The following is a 16,295-nucleotide window of genomic DNA, read 5'->3' as shown; positions in this document are numbered from 1 at the left end:
AGAAATGTACGCAGACCCCACTCAGGTGAGTGTGCTCACTGCCACTACCCAGCACACCCTTGGCAGAAAAAGACTAGGGTGAAGGGAAAAGATCCTGAGCAATCCAAAAATGACTTCGAGTTAAGTAACTTTAAATTATTATCATTATATAATAATTTAACGAATTAAACATTACTAGATTATTAGTATCTTGTTGAAAATTAAGCAAGTTCTTTCTAGGAAATAGTCAAAAACAAACAAAATACCTAACATAATTTGCTGCATGTCTTTAAAAAAATGACGTCTGCATGCCTGAATTTTTAGGGCAAACCACTCATTCTCCACTAACAACTCCCATCTCCTGTCCTAGCTGTGAAGTAAAACCAGCCTCTGTCTCCCTGTCCACCTTGGTCTTTCTCTGCTGCGGCTCGGTCCATGCTCTCACTCACTGTTTTCCCTGTCGAGCAGGTTAGTGTGTTTCAGGAGATACTGGCACGGACACAGCTCAGAAATTGGGGACCACAGCTCAGAAATTCGTCCCCAATTTCTGATCGGAGACTCTGGGTTGTGCACCACCAGCTCGCATGGTGAAAGCAGGGTACCATGCAGTCTGGGCACTTCCGTGACAGCCGCTCTAAAGTCCTCGCCGGACCCTTGCAGCTCGGGCACCTACTGTCCTTCTTGTGGAGCTGGGGCTGCACTGCTTCCTGGTCCAACGGTAGACTGTCATTTGTGACCTGCACGTTTGGGGGTTGTGCTGAGAGACTCGATCTTAGTTTATCTTTCAGTGAAAAGTCACCTGTTTAGATATAGCGCAGGACCAGGTAGGGTTGGAGGTTCCCCTGCAGGGCCCACTGATACCAGTGGGTGGAAGCACAGTGGCAGCACTGGGTTCGGTCTCCCTGCTACTAGGGGTAGGGGGGAGGGGTGGGGGGTGGGAGGGGCTCAGCTTCCACAGGCCCACTGTCCCTGCTCTAGCCAGGAAATCAGAACTCTACCTGTGCTGCCCGGTGCAGGACAGAAGGGCAGCTTGCAGCTGGGCTCTGCCAGCACCATCGGGGCAGGGGGAAGGGACCTGGGTGCCACTGCTCCCATCTACTGGGAGAGGGATGTGGGACTGGCTCCCCACTTTATCTCAGGCAGTCGGGGGTCAGACGGACACAAGCCAGCAGCAGGTGCAAAACCACCCTCCACCCAGCCTCGCCAGGTACTTCCAATTGGCATTTGGCTGGAGTAGGGTGGGGTGGTCAGAAAGGTCTTCTGTGGTTAGACCGCCCTTCCCCAGCCTCCCTGGAGCACTTCCATCAACCTACTGGCAGAAGGCCACAGGCTTCCCCAGCACCCTAACCAGCTGCCCAAGAGGAAGGACAGAAGCCCAGGGCACTCCCTGCCACGCTCTTTCTCACACCCTGATACCCCCTTGCCGCCTGCCTTCTTCCCACTTTTCAGAGTCTTTCTCCACCTATGGGTGTGTCTCTAGGCATTTTTAGTATTAAGAGGGGGGTCCCTGGGATAAAGGAGCTACTCCATCTTAGCTGGGCTCTTTTTCTTTTTTAAGATTTTGTTTATAGAAAGAGGGGAAGGGAGGGGGAGGAGCATCAATGTATGGTTGGTTGCCTCTTGCACACCCCCTACTGGGGACCTGGCCTGCAATCCAGGCACATGCCCCGACCAGGAATCAAACTGGTGACCCTTTGGTACACAGGCCAACACTTAATCCACTGAGCCACACTAGCTGGATTCTTATACATTATGTTTAAATGCAACTAAAGGCCAGTGATTATTCCTGTAGTTGCTACTAATATACCACATTCGAACCAACTGAGAGATAAAACACATGGAATAGACGGAGACAACCAAAGGTGCATTCCTTTCACATATGTGGGGAAGACAGGCAGCAGGGGTCCTTTCTTGTACAGTCACAGGCTCCCTGGCTGAGCACATGCCACCTAATCAAGGCCTCAAACTCCTAACCCTCCAACCACCGGCCGGCCCATGCGATGCTATGTCCTGCCCATGGGACATCGGCAGAACAGGTTCACTTCCTGCCACCTTCATCTCCAACCACATGACAGGGCGACGTTCGAGGAAACCACAGAGCCAGTGGGAGTCCCAGGCCCTCTCAGGGCACAGAGCTGCCTTGCCCGCACTGCCAAACACCAGACCTAGTAGTGAGGGAGGAGACTCCATATCAGGACACTACCACAGCCACTGAAGGGAGCAGCAGTCCGTACCTGTCGCCACCACCTGGTTCACACCTGAAACTAGCACAGGAAGGCTTCTCTGAATTCTACTCACGCGAAACTCCTAGTGCTGAGTTCCTGCTCGTCCTGGGCTACTAAGGTCAGGGGCTGAATACCACTTCCCACTCCCAGAGCTCAGAGCAAGAAGACAGACCGTTCTTACGGCTCCCATCGCCAGTTCAAACCACAGGTATGCAAAAGCCTCTTTGCCAGACACTCCACCCTTTTCTTCTCCCGTGACTGTTTGTTGATCTGGAAAAACTGTTATATTCGAAGACAGGAAGTAGAAGGTGGGTGAGGAGCAACAGAAGCATCAAGTCAACTGATTTCCAGGAACATTTCTCAAAGGCCTTTTAGAAAAGAAAGTAGACAGTCAGAAACTACAGCATGTTCGTGCGCCAACCACTGTGACGACGCAGGACAGAGACGGCGGAGACTCGCTGCGGCAGCCCCACGGCCCACTGAGGCCAGGCTGCACCGCCGCCCCCCAGCAGCCACACAGGATGCAGTTCCCATGTCAGGGGACCGCGGTACAGCCAGGCTGCACAGCCACAAAACCACCATTAGCGAAGGACGGACAGTGGAGAGACACCAGAGGCAGAAGGGCTCCGCACTCCACCGCAGGGACCGTCTGGAAAAGAATTCGGGAAAGTGCACGGGAGCGAAAATACAAGGAAGGGAAGGTTGTGAGAAGGATGTGTAAACCCTACACATCACTGGAAATGAAAAACCACTGCTACCTGTCTTCTCAGTCACAGAGGAAGCAAGAGTACAGTGTGACAGGTGTGTGCGAAGCGATGCCTACGTGGGCAGGACCCCCATGGCCCTAGCCCATCTGCGCGGCGGCTCGGAGCTCCGTGGGGCACTTCGCCTGGGGTGCCTTGCCCTCTCCTGGCCCACTGCTGCACGCAGGGCCCACCAGTGCGCATGGTGCACATGTGGCCACCTCAGCCTCCTGCCCCGTCACGTGATCTGCTAGAGGGTGCTCACACATGCTCACACACTCACACCTTCGCACACACACACACTGGGTGCACTCTGCTTATCTGACCTGCACCGAGTGCTACGCCCCCTCTCAGCTCTCTTGCCGACACCCCCACGTGCTGACTCCTTGGCTGTCCCACAACACCCGCTGCCAACACTGCAGCCTTGGTGCAGACAAGCCCCTGCATTCCCACCCCAGCGGGCAGGCACGCACCGGCCAGCTCCCCGCCAGGACCCATGCATTGGTCACACGTCACAGTCACATGATGTCACGCAGCCCTTGCTCCTACTTCCCAAGCCAGGCTTCCCGCTGCCACCGCCAGCCACCTCACTCTTCTGTGAAGACAGAGCCATGTCTGCATTTCACAGGAAAGATGAGGGTCTTCAGCCACAGGCCCACCCCAAGAGCAAGGCACCCAGGGCACATGACACTCCCCAGGGAGCCCAGGGGCAGCTGGCCGCACAGGGCCCGAGCCACTCAGCCACGCTGCCACGCCCACGCCACACCAGCAACCAGCTGAGCGCGTTCACTTCAGCAGCATCGCACTTTCGGGAAGCTGGGCTTTGGAAGAGGTGGTGGTGACAGAGCAGAACTCGGGGGATAAACAGGGAACGGGAAACCCCAGGCTCCAAAAGCCGCACAACACCCAACCCACCTTGCAGCTGACTGCACGGTAAGACATACGCACCTGTCCAACCACGGGGGTCTAAGGCCGACACTTAGGAAGCAGAACGCCAGGTTTGGCCTCAGTGGAGACCCAGCAAGACACGGAGGGGAAGGCGCGTGGCCTTAGGGAGACGGGCATCACCCGCTCTAGTGTTAACTGAGTGTGGTGGCTGTTTTGTGACGCCAAGGAAGGAAGTGCCTTGTTTTGGGGGTTACACATGGGAGTGTTTGGAGGGAATGTAAGTAACCTGGTGTCTGCAGCTTCCTTTAGAATTGCTCAGAAATGGCGGGGGCCGTGCGAGCCAGGCAAAGGAGACACCTCCTGCAAGAGTGCACCCAGCCACTCTCAGGCGTTTTCACAGCGACAAAGCTAGGGAGTGTGCTGTGGTGGCAAATAATGACCGAAAGGCGACTGTTTTCAACCACCCACGTGGCTGCTGAAACCCAATCTTACTACCCGCTCCCATTCTGCAGGTGGGAGTCTGGCAGGTGACAGGCTACCAGGCAGCAGACAGAAATGCACTCTACCGTACAGATGAATCACATGCAATGTATTACGGAAAGACCCCCCCCAAATGACATAAATAAGAACCATAAACATCTAAGAGCAAATGTGAGTAATGCGCTGAGCCCATGTGCACAGAACACAACTGTCCTGATGACAAAGACCCAATTCTGTAAACACGTTCGACTCTCCCCTGGAACCATCTACAAATCTAATGCAGCCAAAACAAAAACACCAACTCATTTTTAAGTAGGCAAAATTCTAAAGTTCAGATTCATAACAAACCAGAACAGGAAGGTAAGAAGCATACAAACGTGTGTTATCATTCCAAAGGGAAACCAGCGAGACAAACCAGAAAAACCAGGTGGTCCCTCCCCAGCAGACGGAGCAGAGGGGACAGAGGGCTCCTTGTTCATAGGGCTTATCTCCTAAGAGCAGCTCATACCAAATGCCTGTCACCGAACTCCCCAGCCCTCAGTCCCTGCCCTGCTCTGGGCTGTCTCTGTGGTGACAAGGACCACACACTGCTGGAGGGCAGCTCACTGCGTGCTGCTGCTCAGGAGAGTGGGAGGGGTGTCCCTGCAGTGGAAAGCAAGCTGCATCGAGTGACCCTGAGCTCACACCCCCACCCGCTCGCCTTCAGTAGGTACACTGCGGCCGGGTGGGGGTCCTGCCGCTGCTGCGGACGGAACCCAGGGCCGGGCTGCCACGTGGGAGCTAGGGTCCTCGCTGGGCGGGAGGCACACACAGGAAGTGGGGAGGCTCCCAGGAGCCGGGGAGGGGGCTGGACCTGGGCCAGGGTGGACTGGTGATTTCTGGAATGGGCATTCGCACTGCACTGGGAATGCACGTGCACTCTACAAGACATGGCAGGATTTAAAAAATAACTATAGCCATGGGAAGTATTTCCAAGCAACTCACGAGAACGAGAATCTGTAAATAACAGATTAAAAATTTGAGTATTTGAGAAGAATAAATTTACGCCAGGAGAAAATGTCAGAAACCAAGTCAGGGCAAAAAAACCGTAATTTCCTAGGTATGTAAGTAGCCGACACAAATCTATAAGGTCAGTTCCATAATCCCCACCCACTCCCCCAAAATAAGAAAATTAAAAGACCAAAAAAAAAAAATACTAATGACTTAATAAACATAGAGAGATGCTGAATTTCACTCATAACTAAGGAACTACAAATTAAAACAACAGAAACATACCACCTTAAAACTGCCAGACTGGAAAAGACAGGTGTTCTAACACAGACACTGAAAATGGTGTCAAGAAGGGGACATTTTGCTACACTGCTGGCTGGAGTATAAGCTGAGAAAACTCTCTGGAAAACAATTTGACACTATCGAAATTCTAAAGTCACGTCCACTTTGACCTAGCAATTCCTTTTCCAGAAACCAGATCATTCTTGGTGAGGGGAGGGGAGTGACGGGACCTTCAGGAGCACCTCTGACCTCCAGTCCCTAGGTGCCTGCAGAACCTCACCCTCTTCCCTGCAGAAGTGGCCACCAAAACGTCCTCTGGGCACCGAATCGCCTGCCTGGAGAGCCGCCGCGCCAGGGCGCCTAGACACACACGGTAGTGCTGGCTCAGCGGCTTTGTCTGCACCGTCTGTACGCAGCTGAAAGCAACCTGCACGTGTGACCGTGGTGACCCGCCGGTCAGGACCTGCATCCGGGACCACGGCCCCTCTGTGAGGAGCAGGTTTAGTGTGGTGATGCCTATGACGGCCGACTGGACAGAAGGTGCAGGGTGACGAGGGTTGCAGAGGGAGCACAGAGGAGCCTGGGCGCGCCCAGAGTGCCCTGCAAGGCCTGGCACCACGGGTGATGGAGACTCAGTTGCTCCCAGATGACACAGGCATTACCTACTCAGTACGTTTTAAAGGATACGCAACAGATGATTTTATGTGAAAAATTAAAGACATACAAAAGATACACAAACCTATACAAACAGTAGGAACTCAATTTTTAGAATAAAAATTTTACATATGTAATTGAAATACAGTATTTGTTTTTCTGTCTTAGGAGGAGAAACATACCAAATAGTTATCTGTAATTAACCCTGAACAGTAGAATTACATGTAACTTTTTCAGTTCTCTTCCTCACTCTTTGCATTTTCCTAATTTTCTACAGTAATAACTGGGGTGGAAGAGGTAATATTTTTTCCCAATTTATTTATTTTTAGAGAGAGAGGAAGGGAGGGGAAAAGAGAGAGAGAGAGAAAATCAATGTGTGGTTGCTTCTGGCATGACCTCCACTAGGGACCTGGCCCCCAACCCAGGCATGTGCCCTGACTGGGAATCCAACCAGTGACCCTTTGGTTTGCAGGCCAGTGCTCAATCCACTGAGCCACACCAGCCAGGGCAAGGAGATAATATTTTTAAAGCAGCCGCCATTCATACTCGAAACAAGACCCCTGCCCTAGCAGTGGCAGTGGCAGCGCGGCCCGGCCACCAGCATGCTGCCAGGGCTGCTTGCCAGGCACCTGCAAGGCTAGTCACCAGGTGCGTCTTCCCTTCCCACCGGCCCCCACGCCACGGGTTCAGGAGTCACCTTCGTGGGCAGAAAACCCACTTTGGGCCACTACAGATTTCTATAAAAGTTTCTGCTAAAAACAGAAAGGAGGGGGACCTCTTCTAGCCCACAGAGACATATTTTGACCCCCAAATACACTATGTGTTCATTGTCTATACCCCAAGTAAAAGGAAGCATGTCATCGGTGCACTGGAGACCAGCCAAGGCAAACTTAACTAACTCACCCCTCGAAACCTATGCGAAGGCTTTGTGCACTCATTTACACCCAGACCCTCCCAAGGATCAGACGCATCTTAAGGGTCAGTTAACAAAGGGTAGGCCGGAATAGTTACCTCCTCCTTCTCATGCAGCATAATGTGAGCTTTGAGACTGGCCACTCTGGAGAATTTCTTGTGACACACAGGACAGGTAGGGTCCTCCCCATTGTGGGTGCATTTGTGCAGGGTCAGGTTGAATTCAACATTAAAGGTTTGGGGGCACTGGTCGCATCGATGTGGCTATTTGGAGAGAAAAGTCAAGAAGCCACCACGGTCAACATCATTCAAACATTAACAAGTACGATAATGCACAACCTCTCCAAGAAACTCCCGATGCCTCTCCTAGACCTGACGTCAGTAACTACCAAACTGACACCTCACGCTCCTCAGGGGGCGTCTCGGAGGACGGTGAGGACGGCCACATACCCAGGCAGAAGCAAGGCCCCCCGCAGGACTGCCACAGCCCGTGCCAGCAAGGCCTCTCGGGCAGCGAGCAGAGAGACGCCATGCTGGCCGTGATGCTCCCTTCTTTTCTGACAAGCTGCTCCACTGTGAACAGGGCCGCTCCAGGTAAAATCCATAATTATACAAACCTTACTAGATTGTAACAGAGCTGCTTTTCTCAGTCTAAAGTGGTCCCCAAAAGGAAGGTACTCTGACACTTACTTGCAGAAAGATAATCACTGGCATTTGCTTCTCTCTGAAATATCAAGACCCTGATGAGGACTAAGTCAGCATCCCTAGGGTTCCAGCCGTAGGGGGAGTGACGGTCGTGGGGACCGGCCGTCAGCAGGACCCATCACAGGACAGTGCTGCCACTGCCGCTGGCAGCAGAGTGGGGCCAGCCGCACCCAGGGCTCCAGAGAAGAGAACGGGCGTGTCGGGCATCCAAGGGCTCATCAGCCCGTACCCCCTCACCTGGAGGAGGGTCCCGACCACTTTCCACCGCAGTTGGAGCCACCCCTCCCTCCATCTGTCTCCAGGCCGTCCCACTAGGACACAAACACTGCCGCCGTGTCCTGCAGGGTGTCCTGCAAACGGTCCACACCCGTGTGCGAGTGTCGCCCCCACTGGTGTGCCACCTCACATGTCTGAATGCCTATAAAATAAGATCACTGAGGGCAGCCCACCTGCCAGAGAAAAACACATCGAACATACCAACTGTGCGCTCAAGGAGGAGGCAGAAACCACTGAAGAAAGGCATGCTCTGAGAATACACCCTCCCCCACTACTGAATGACTTCCGGACACAGATTCACTGGACAACTTCTCACTGTACCTCACAATCTCCCAGGGGCTAGGAACACAACCACAGCTGAAAACAGAAATCCCGACGCATGTGTGTGCGATGCCCCGCCACTGAGGGATCTAAATTGCAGGAGACAATCTCAAACCCACTGGCCTTCACAACAGCTCCAGTCCCAGCGCTCTCGTTGCTGACCCTCCCAAATACGCACCTTGTCGTTCCGCTCGTGATCCCTCATGTGGCGCTGGAACTGGGACTCTTTTGGAAAAGACAGCAGACAGATCTCACATTTATGGAAGTTTGGAGCTCGACAGGCATAATTAGTGTTCTCCGCATTCAATGTTAAAACTCCATCTACAAAATCGCATAAGTATGGACAATAAATGCTAGTTGTTATTCTTATCATATAAATAAAATTTGGTTATTGTTTAGAAACCAAGTTACGTCAAAAATTTATGAGAGATTCTAGATGAAATTAATGATACCTTGAATGTTCAAAGTGGACATGGTTTTCAGTTAGGAATGAGACACGCCGAGGTGACTGACACACAGCAGAGCCCTAAATCCTTCTCAGGACCTTTGGAAACCAGAGGTCCTCACACACCCAATCCCCGCGGTATTCCTACTTCTGCGTCACTCCAAACCCTAGGGGCATTTCACCTTTAGGCTGCTCAGCCAGTTGATCAGGAATCCACACAGGATCCTAAATTACTCAGCAAACAAAACTCCAGTCGAAATACAAATGCCACTTCACTAACTCAATCTACCTCTGAAAACTGCTGAAAAGCAAGACTGAATCCAAAGGAGAAGACACTGTTCTCTGAATTCTGGTTCCGGATGATAAAGGGCCGCAAAGCTTTCACACTTTGCTTCTCTAACCCCAGTGAAGCTAATGGCGACAAACGTAGACGCATTTTCAAGTAAGAATAACCATGGAATCACCATCAACATTTTTTGAAATTATTTTATTGTTGTTCAAGTACAGTTGTCAACAGCATCATAAAATAAAGATGCCCCAAATCTCTCCAATTCTTTAAACAAGTAAATATACCCCGCACCTTATAATTTGAGCATGAATGTAGAATACATATTAACTATAAAAAAAACTAGAAATACATCACCTACAACAGTGGCAAATTTGACCCCGAAATATTAGAACTTAGAAACCTGGGAGCAGGGTAGGGGTAAATAGAAGATCCAGCGTGCGCAGAAGAGCCTCCTCCTTCTGCAAGACCCCATGCTGAGAGGAGCACCCCCCCCCCTCTTCTGAGCGAACAGCCTGCAGTCCCCACCCTGGCCAGGAGGCACAAGGGCCTGAGGCCTGGGGGGCTGTCTGCGCAGGAGCCTAGAGTGGCAGGGCAGGGCGGGGCAGACACCCTGGAGCAAGTCAGGCAGGGACTGGAGCTGCCACAGCTTCAGAAAATCTCATACTTTCACCAGTAAAGCCAACTCCAGTTTCAAGAATCATGGACGTAATTCAAAAGACTGCAACTTCACTCATGGAGGAGATGGGTCCACTAAGGAAAAGATACACCTGGTTTGTATTCTATTTATTCGGAACTATATCCACATTCCTTTCAAAGGCCACACTTTCAAAATGTCTGCACTAAACTAATTATGAAATGCTTTATGATTCCCAGAGCCCAAAATAAATGTTGGGACCATATCAACTGATACATCATGAGTCTCTTTGGAAGACTTTTTACTGAGACAAGAAATAGTTTAGCAGTCAGGAAAGTACTATCAACTCAAAGGTGCCTTCACCAAGAGAGGCGGCAGAATCAGGGACAACTTCTGCACTTCCTTATTTTACATACCATCTGTGTAAATGTATTCACTATTAAAACGGTACTTGTCTGGAAATACAATGTCCTCATTTGGAAAACTCACCCTCAACCTGTAGTCAGTGGGAGAGGTGCTGTGTCCCGGGTGCTGGCATTTCTTTTAGGAGGGGCACAGGCGTGCCCTGTGTCTGCCTGTACCTGAGCCCCCGAGCGACTGCTAGAAGACAAGGGCACAGGGCCTGTGCAGGAGGCAGGAATAGAGCTGGGAAAGGGGATGTCCCTGTTTTAAACTTTTGAGCCACCATAACGTACTACCTATTCAAAAATATTTAAATAAAAATAAGCTTCACTTGGGGGAAAAGGGGAGCCCCACCCCCATCCTGTGTGGTACAGCTAAGGGAGCTCGGGCCCCAAAGAAATGAGGCTACTCGCTCAAGATCACAATCAGCCAGCAGCAGGGCTAGCAGCAGAGCAGCAGCTTCCGACGCCTTACCTGGCTCTCTCCTGGAATCCTGCTTCCACGCCTCCCGAGGTCACAGTCTCTTATGATGAGACCCCTGTCCCCACCCTGTTCCTTGTGCAAACACAGCAGATGAACTTGGCTTCTAGCAACATCATTTTATCCCAACTGGAAGCCTACGACTGTTTATGTTCTTTCAGTATAAACTATATTCAACTGAGAGCCAGGCCAAGAACCTGGCCAGCTGTCAGAAGCACGTGCGGTTTCAATGAGATAGCAACAGTGTGGAAGGACACTTTGTGAGGACCTGCTGTCCCACAAGCGATGAGAATGAACAGCCTGCTATGACACTCAGCCACAGTGGGTCTCCCCTTGACGGCAGGGAGCTGACGCCAGAGAGTACACGGTGCGACTTCATCTCGCAGAGCTCAGTGAGTGGGCAGAGCCAGTCCAGGCTGCGAGCTGTCAGGACGGCCACCAGTCTCATGGGGACACTGACTGGACGGGGCGCACTGGGGATGTCTGGGCTGCTGGTGAGGTCCCACTTCTTAATGTAAGACACTACAGACATGCCTCTGCGGACTGTTATTATAAGCACGTGGTCGGGCTGCTGGTCGTCTGAGAACGTGTGTGCTGAGGAAGTGCGCTGGCGCTGGCCCTGGTGCCGTGATAAACGCCCTGGAACTGCCCTGTGACAGAGGCAAGCTAAATCCTTGGTCAGACCCCCAGGAAATGGTCCTCCCCGGGGTCAGGTCGCTCGTGTTCCCAGGGCGCCACTTCCCAGAGCATGCACACCCTGACGCAGCTGCGTGGTCCGCGTCTGTGCTGAGCCTGCCGCATGTGAGCACCTCCCGTCTGGTGTCACCCCGAACAGTGAGCGTCAGGCTCACTTTATCCTGAGATACTTTAAAATGGCCCCATGACCGCTGAAACTGCACAGGGGCCTGGGGCTGCCTACAGCCTCCTTGCGGACGGCTGAGGGTGCAGTCACGCTTAGAAAACACGGCCCCTGCTCACTCCTAGCTGCAGTGGAATCACGGCTTATTACTCGGGGCAGGAGCTGGCCAAATGTCCCTGTGAACAGCTGTGTGGGAAAGGCTCTGGACTTTGTGGGTCAGGAAGTGTCCTGACTTGAGTCTGCCGCTGTGGCCCAAGAGCTGCCACAGGTGACGAGGGTGGCTTGTTCCTATGGAATTTTGTTCACCAGAAAGGTGAAGCCACAGGTAGTTGACCCTAATCTAGAGGAAAACAGGAATACAAAAGAAAGATGTATATTACCGTGCTTCAGTTTTAGCTAAAATTTATATTGATGTGTAGAGAGAAGAACAGAGTATGAAATTATTCTCCTACATGCACAGAAAATCAGTATCTTGCATTGTCAAAGGAGGACTGTTTAGTGTTGTCCACTTTGATGCAGAAACAGAGACAGTCACAGCAGCACTTACTGTTAACAGGCTCCACACTGGAAACGAGCCGACCACCTCGAGTACAAAGGGTAAATTAAATGGCAGTGTGTTCACAGAACAGAATACTACACACTCATGAAAACGGACACGTCTCTGCTATATAAGCACACGGATAATGTCATAAAAACAAATATGGAATGAAGGAAGCCACAAATAAGGGGGTACATAGTATGAATTCAATTCAGCTCAAAAACGGGAAGAATCAGTCTGTTGCATCAGAAGTGGGCATTAGAAGAAGACACTTGAGGGAGGGGTGCAGAGCACCTGGTCAGAGGTAACAGGAGCTTTAAGGTACTGCTCATGTTCCCGGTGCTGGTTACTTACAACAACCCACGAAACTCGTCACTGACACTCTGTGCACTTTTCAAGGCAGACGTTCTATCCACTCAAAACACGGGCTCAAACATATCTCTGGCCTCTCTTGGAATCTCCTAAGCCACACCACCAGTGTGCAGAGGCGGCACTTGCCCCGGGGACAGGCTGACTCAGCAGTCCTCCGTGACGCCCAGAGCCGGGGATGAGCAGCCGGTACCTGTGCCTTCACCCATGTCACACCTTTGCCGTCGTGGTTGGACCCGCAGGCCAATGAGTCTGACTTGGGAATCTAGGGCATCATCTCTCCATATGCTTTATCAGATCACGTGAGTTCCCCATTTTCACCCACTGGAGCAACAGTTTTCAACGGTGCTGAGATTCGGGTGCAGGCACCTCAGAGATGCAGGTTGTCCCTGAACCCCTCTGCCGTCCTCTCCTCAACCAGAGCGGGTTTTCTGTTGGCCAGTGGTTCTCAACCGTGATCTTGGCGGCAAGGTGGGGTCAGGTGGGTCCCGCCTCACGGGCTGCGATGTAACTGAGCTCAGTGAGGCTCCCAGGCACTTCCTAAGGTCCCGCAGGGTGACAGCCTCTGCCCGGGCCTTGTGGTGATGCTCCAGGCCGAGCCCCGCGACCCAAGAGTGGTCTGGAGAACAAGCTGACCCCTCCAGCGCAGGAACCCTGCCTTCAAGTGCAGAGACAATGTAGGGACCCTGACTCAGAGTCGCCATACAAAACACTGCAGAATCAACTGTGGTGAAGAATCCGTGTTTAGTGTGGTTCTCCCAGATCAGTTTTGGGTCGAAGACGAAGATCTTGAACCCGTGGTAACTTACCGCTGATGGCAGGATCATGACAAGTGTCACGTCATCCAACTTTCCTCAAAATTCTGAACACTCCAAGCTTCTGCCTACCCAAGAAACTCAGTTATAGAGAGGGAAGGGTGCTCCTTTATGAAGAAATCCTTCCATCCTTGGACACCTGCTGTGGTTGGAAAGTTACGACTTTAAGCAGAACCAGTCTCCCCTGAACTGTTCCCCACCAATCACGCCTAGTTTTGCTGCTGAAGCAGACAAGTCACCTAAAAACCAGAGGGTCCAAGGCTGCCACTGCCCAATCCACAGTGCGAGCTCTGCCCTGGGGGAAGGAGCACAGAGTCCCTAAATTCAACTGCAGAAACCTACAGTGCCCTGAACTGTCAATCGGAGCGAGAAAGGACGGGTCCGCCCACCTGGCTCACCATCTGCCTGTCTCAGCTCTCCACCAGAACACAGAAACTGAGCAGGCACCCCCCACAGGTGCGAGCTCGGGAGGAAAGCTTTGTGCCATCTTCTGGAGAAACCCATGGAAGCCATGAAAGACCCCTAACATGGTTTCCATCAAGGAGACGTTACTACTCACGAAGAGAAAAGTAACGTAAGTCAGGTAGTGTTTCCCCTGGGTCATGCCAGGCACTGAGCTGGTGCTCGATAAATGTCCCCAGTCAACTGAGAGAGAAGGCTCACTTCTTTCGTCAAGAAACATCCCCGAGCAGGCCCACTGCTCACCATTTCGTGACATTTCCATTCGACATCATTTCCTCTGGGAAGCCCAAACTGCCCTGGTGCCACCAAGGGCTCCCGCCCGCCTGGGCACTGTCCTGAGGGGCCAAGGCCAGGTCCTGTCTCAAACACTGAGGTCTGCACCCCCGCCCCGCCCCAGGGGGCCCACCAGTCACAGAAAGCGCCTTACGATCTGTGCTGAATCAATGGGTCAACCCCCACTCAGGGCTTCCTATCTACCCAGGCAGAGCAGTGACACGCACGCTTTGGACACACGTGCAGCTTCAAACCCCAACTCTGACCCTGACCAGCTGGGCAGAGCTTCCAAATCCCTTTCTCTTCCTGAGCCTTATTTGCCACTCATAAAAATCCCCATCTACCTTCCAGATTTTTCTTAGAAATAAAGTTCATAATGGGTGACAAAAAAATAATTTCCGGTTATAGAAACATCACTAAGGGAGTACACAGAGAATAATGATCCTTAAACGGTTTGGTCCCAGGACCCCTTTATGTTCTTATACATCACTGAGGACCCAAATGACCTTAAGTTTACATGGGTTACATTTATTGGTATTTGCTCTATTACAAATTAAAACAGCAATTTTTAAATGTTTATTTGCTTAAAAATAAACCTATTACATTTAACATACATTTTTATGAAAACTATACTCCCCAAAAAAGTACTACGAACTTTTACTTTTGCAAAATTTTTTGTCAGTGCCTTAAGAGCAGGGGGGCCCTTGTGTCTGCTTCTGCGCTGGCCTGGAGGGACACACTGAGACACAGGCGGCCTTGAGGTTTGGCGATGTGCGCTGCGCTGAGGCCTTGTTGCTGTTAACGGGCACCAAGTAACAGAGCCCAGCAGTGTCGGGATCACTGAGACAGCACCTCGCAGAGCCTGGCAGTGTGTGGATACCCAGGGGTCCCCGAAGCGCACTTTGGGAACCACTGAGGCAGGTGGAAGGGGACCGCTGCAGGCGCGGGAGGTGGACTTCCCGCACCGGCACCACAAGCCCCACATGAAGACATCATGGAAGAGTACAAGGGACTCGGGCTGGAGCAGGACCCAGGGAGGAGCTGGGCCAAGGCCGGAGCAGCGAGGACGCTCGAGGCCCATGGCCTTCACTGTCAAGGGGAGAAGGAACCCATTCAGGAGTTTCAACCGGGGAGTGGACCACCAGATGGACGTTTGAAAGGGACCCTGGAGACGCACAGGCCTGGAGTGAGGGGACACTCGGCAGAAACCAGTGAGAAGGCTCAGACAGCGGAGCCTGGGGCAGCGGCCCCAGGATGCATGCTGGTGAGGGGCTAGAAGGCTTCGTGGTGAGAAACCCAGAGGCTGACAATGCCACCTGGTAAGACGTGGTAAAACGGAAGGCTGCAAGAAGTGGCCCTTCCGTGTCCTGAGCCTGGTCCAAATCCCCCAGACACTGCGCCTGTGCGGCGGGAGCCAGGACAAGATGCAGTAAATGAACAGCAAACAGAACAGGGCCATCTCAGCCCCCAGCCCCCACTGGTAACAACTGGGGCGGTTAACATAGGCCCAGCGGCACGTGGACAGCGCAGAGGCACCCAGGCTGGGGCGGCCGCATGAGGGGTCAAGCCTGGCTGCACTGCACTTCACTCACGTCCCCACCTGTCCTGCACCCCTTCGCTGAGGGCGGCGGTCAGCAAGGCGTGAGGATCGCCCGCAGGTGCTGAGCGAGCATGGGGCCCGGCAGCGCACCTGCACCCGCGCTCGCAGAGGCTGGGCACCCCCACCGTGGAGCCCAGCTCCACGACAGGGCCCCGCCAGCGCCGGGTTGAGTCCCCGTGGGGACCCCACTCGACTCCACACTAGAGAAGCCTGGGGCCGGCCCTGCGTCCCACGGACGCTAAGCGCCCCCCATCACCACCGGCCCCGCCGTCCCGTCAACTGCTCGACCGCGCCGGCACCTGCGCCCACAGGCCTCCCCAGCCGAGCGGCGGGGGCCGGGCGGGGCACGATCTCCGCGGGCGGGCTGGCGGGCTAGCTGACGGACGATGCCGGGCCGCGCGAAGAAGTGGAGGGAGGAGGAGGTGGAAGGAGAGGGGAGGGAGGAGGGGGAAGGGGGAGGGGAAAGAGGGCGGCGCGCACCTCGCCCCCGGCCCGCCGCCGCCGCCGGCCCAGGAAAGTAGGCCCAGCCGGCGGAGGGCCGGCGCCGTATCATTCCGCCCGCGCCTGCGGCCGGCAGTCGGGTGGAGACAGCGGCAGCGGTGGCGAAGCAGGAGGGCGCTGCGCCGTCCCCGGCCCTCCAGGCCCGCCTGGCCCGCCGGGATTCTCCCTGCCCC

General features: G+C 53.2%; 1 protein-coding gene across 3 annotated transcripts in view; it reads right to left on the bottom strand.

The window, feature by feature from the left end:
* Window positions 1-16,295, bottom strand: part of ZNF236 (zinc finger protein 236) — a 71,075-nt gene that overhangs the window by 54,451 nt on the left and 329 nt on the right. For all 3 annotated transcript variants that reach the window (XM_053912476.1, XM_053912478.1, XM_053912475.2), the window contains exons 2-3: window positions 8,634-8,776; window positions 7,253-7,417 (exon numbers count right to left, since the gene is read on the bottom strand). In XM_053912476.1, the coding sequence (XP_053768451.1) occupies window positions 7,253-7,417; window positions 8,634-8,776 (308 nt within the window). The remainder of the gene's footprint in view (window positions 1-7,252; window positions 7,418-8,633; window positions 8,777-16,295) is intronic.

This window comes from Desmodus rotundus, chromosome 10, assembly GCF_022682495.2.
Source record: "Desmodus rotundus isolate HL8 chromosome 10, HLdesRot8A.1, whole genome shotgun sequence".
NCBI lineage: Eukaryota > Metazoa > Chordata > Mammalia > Chiroptera > Phyllostomidae > Desmodus > Desmodus rotundus.
Note: the sequence above shows the minus strand (reverse complement) of the source record. Positions and strands in the feature narration are given on the sequence as shown.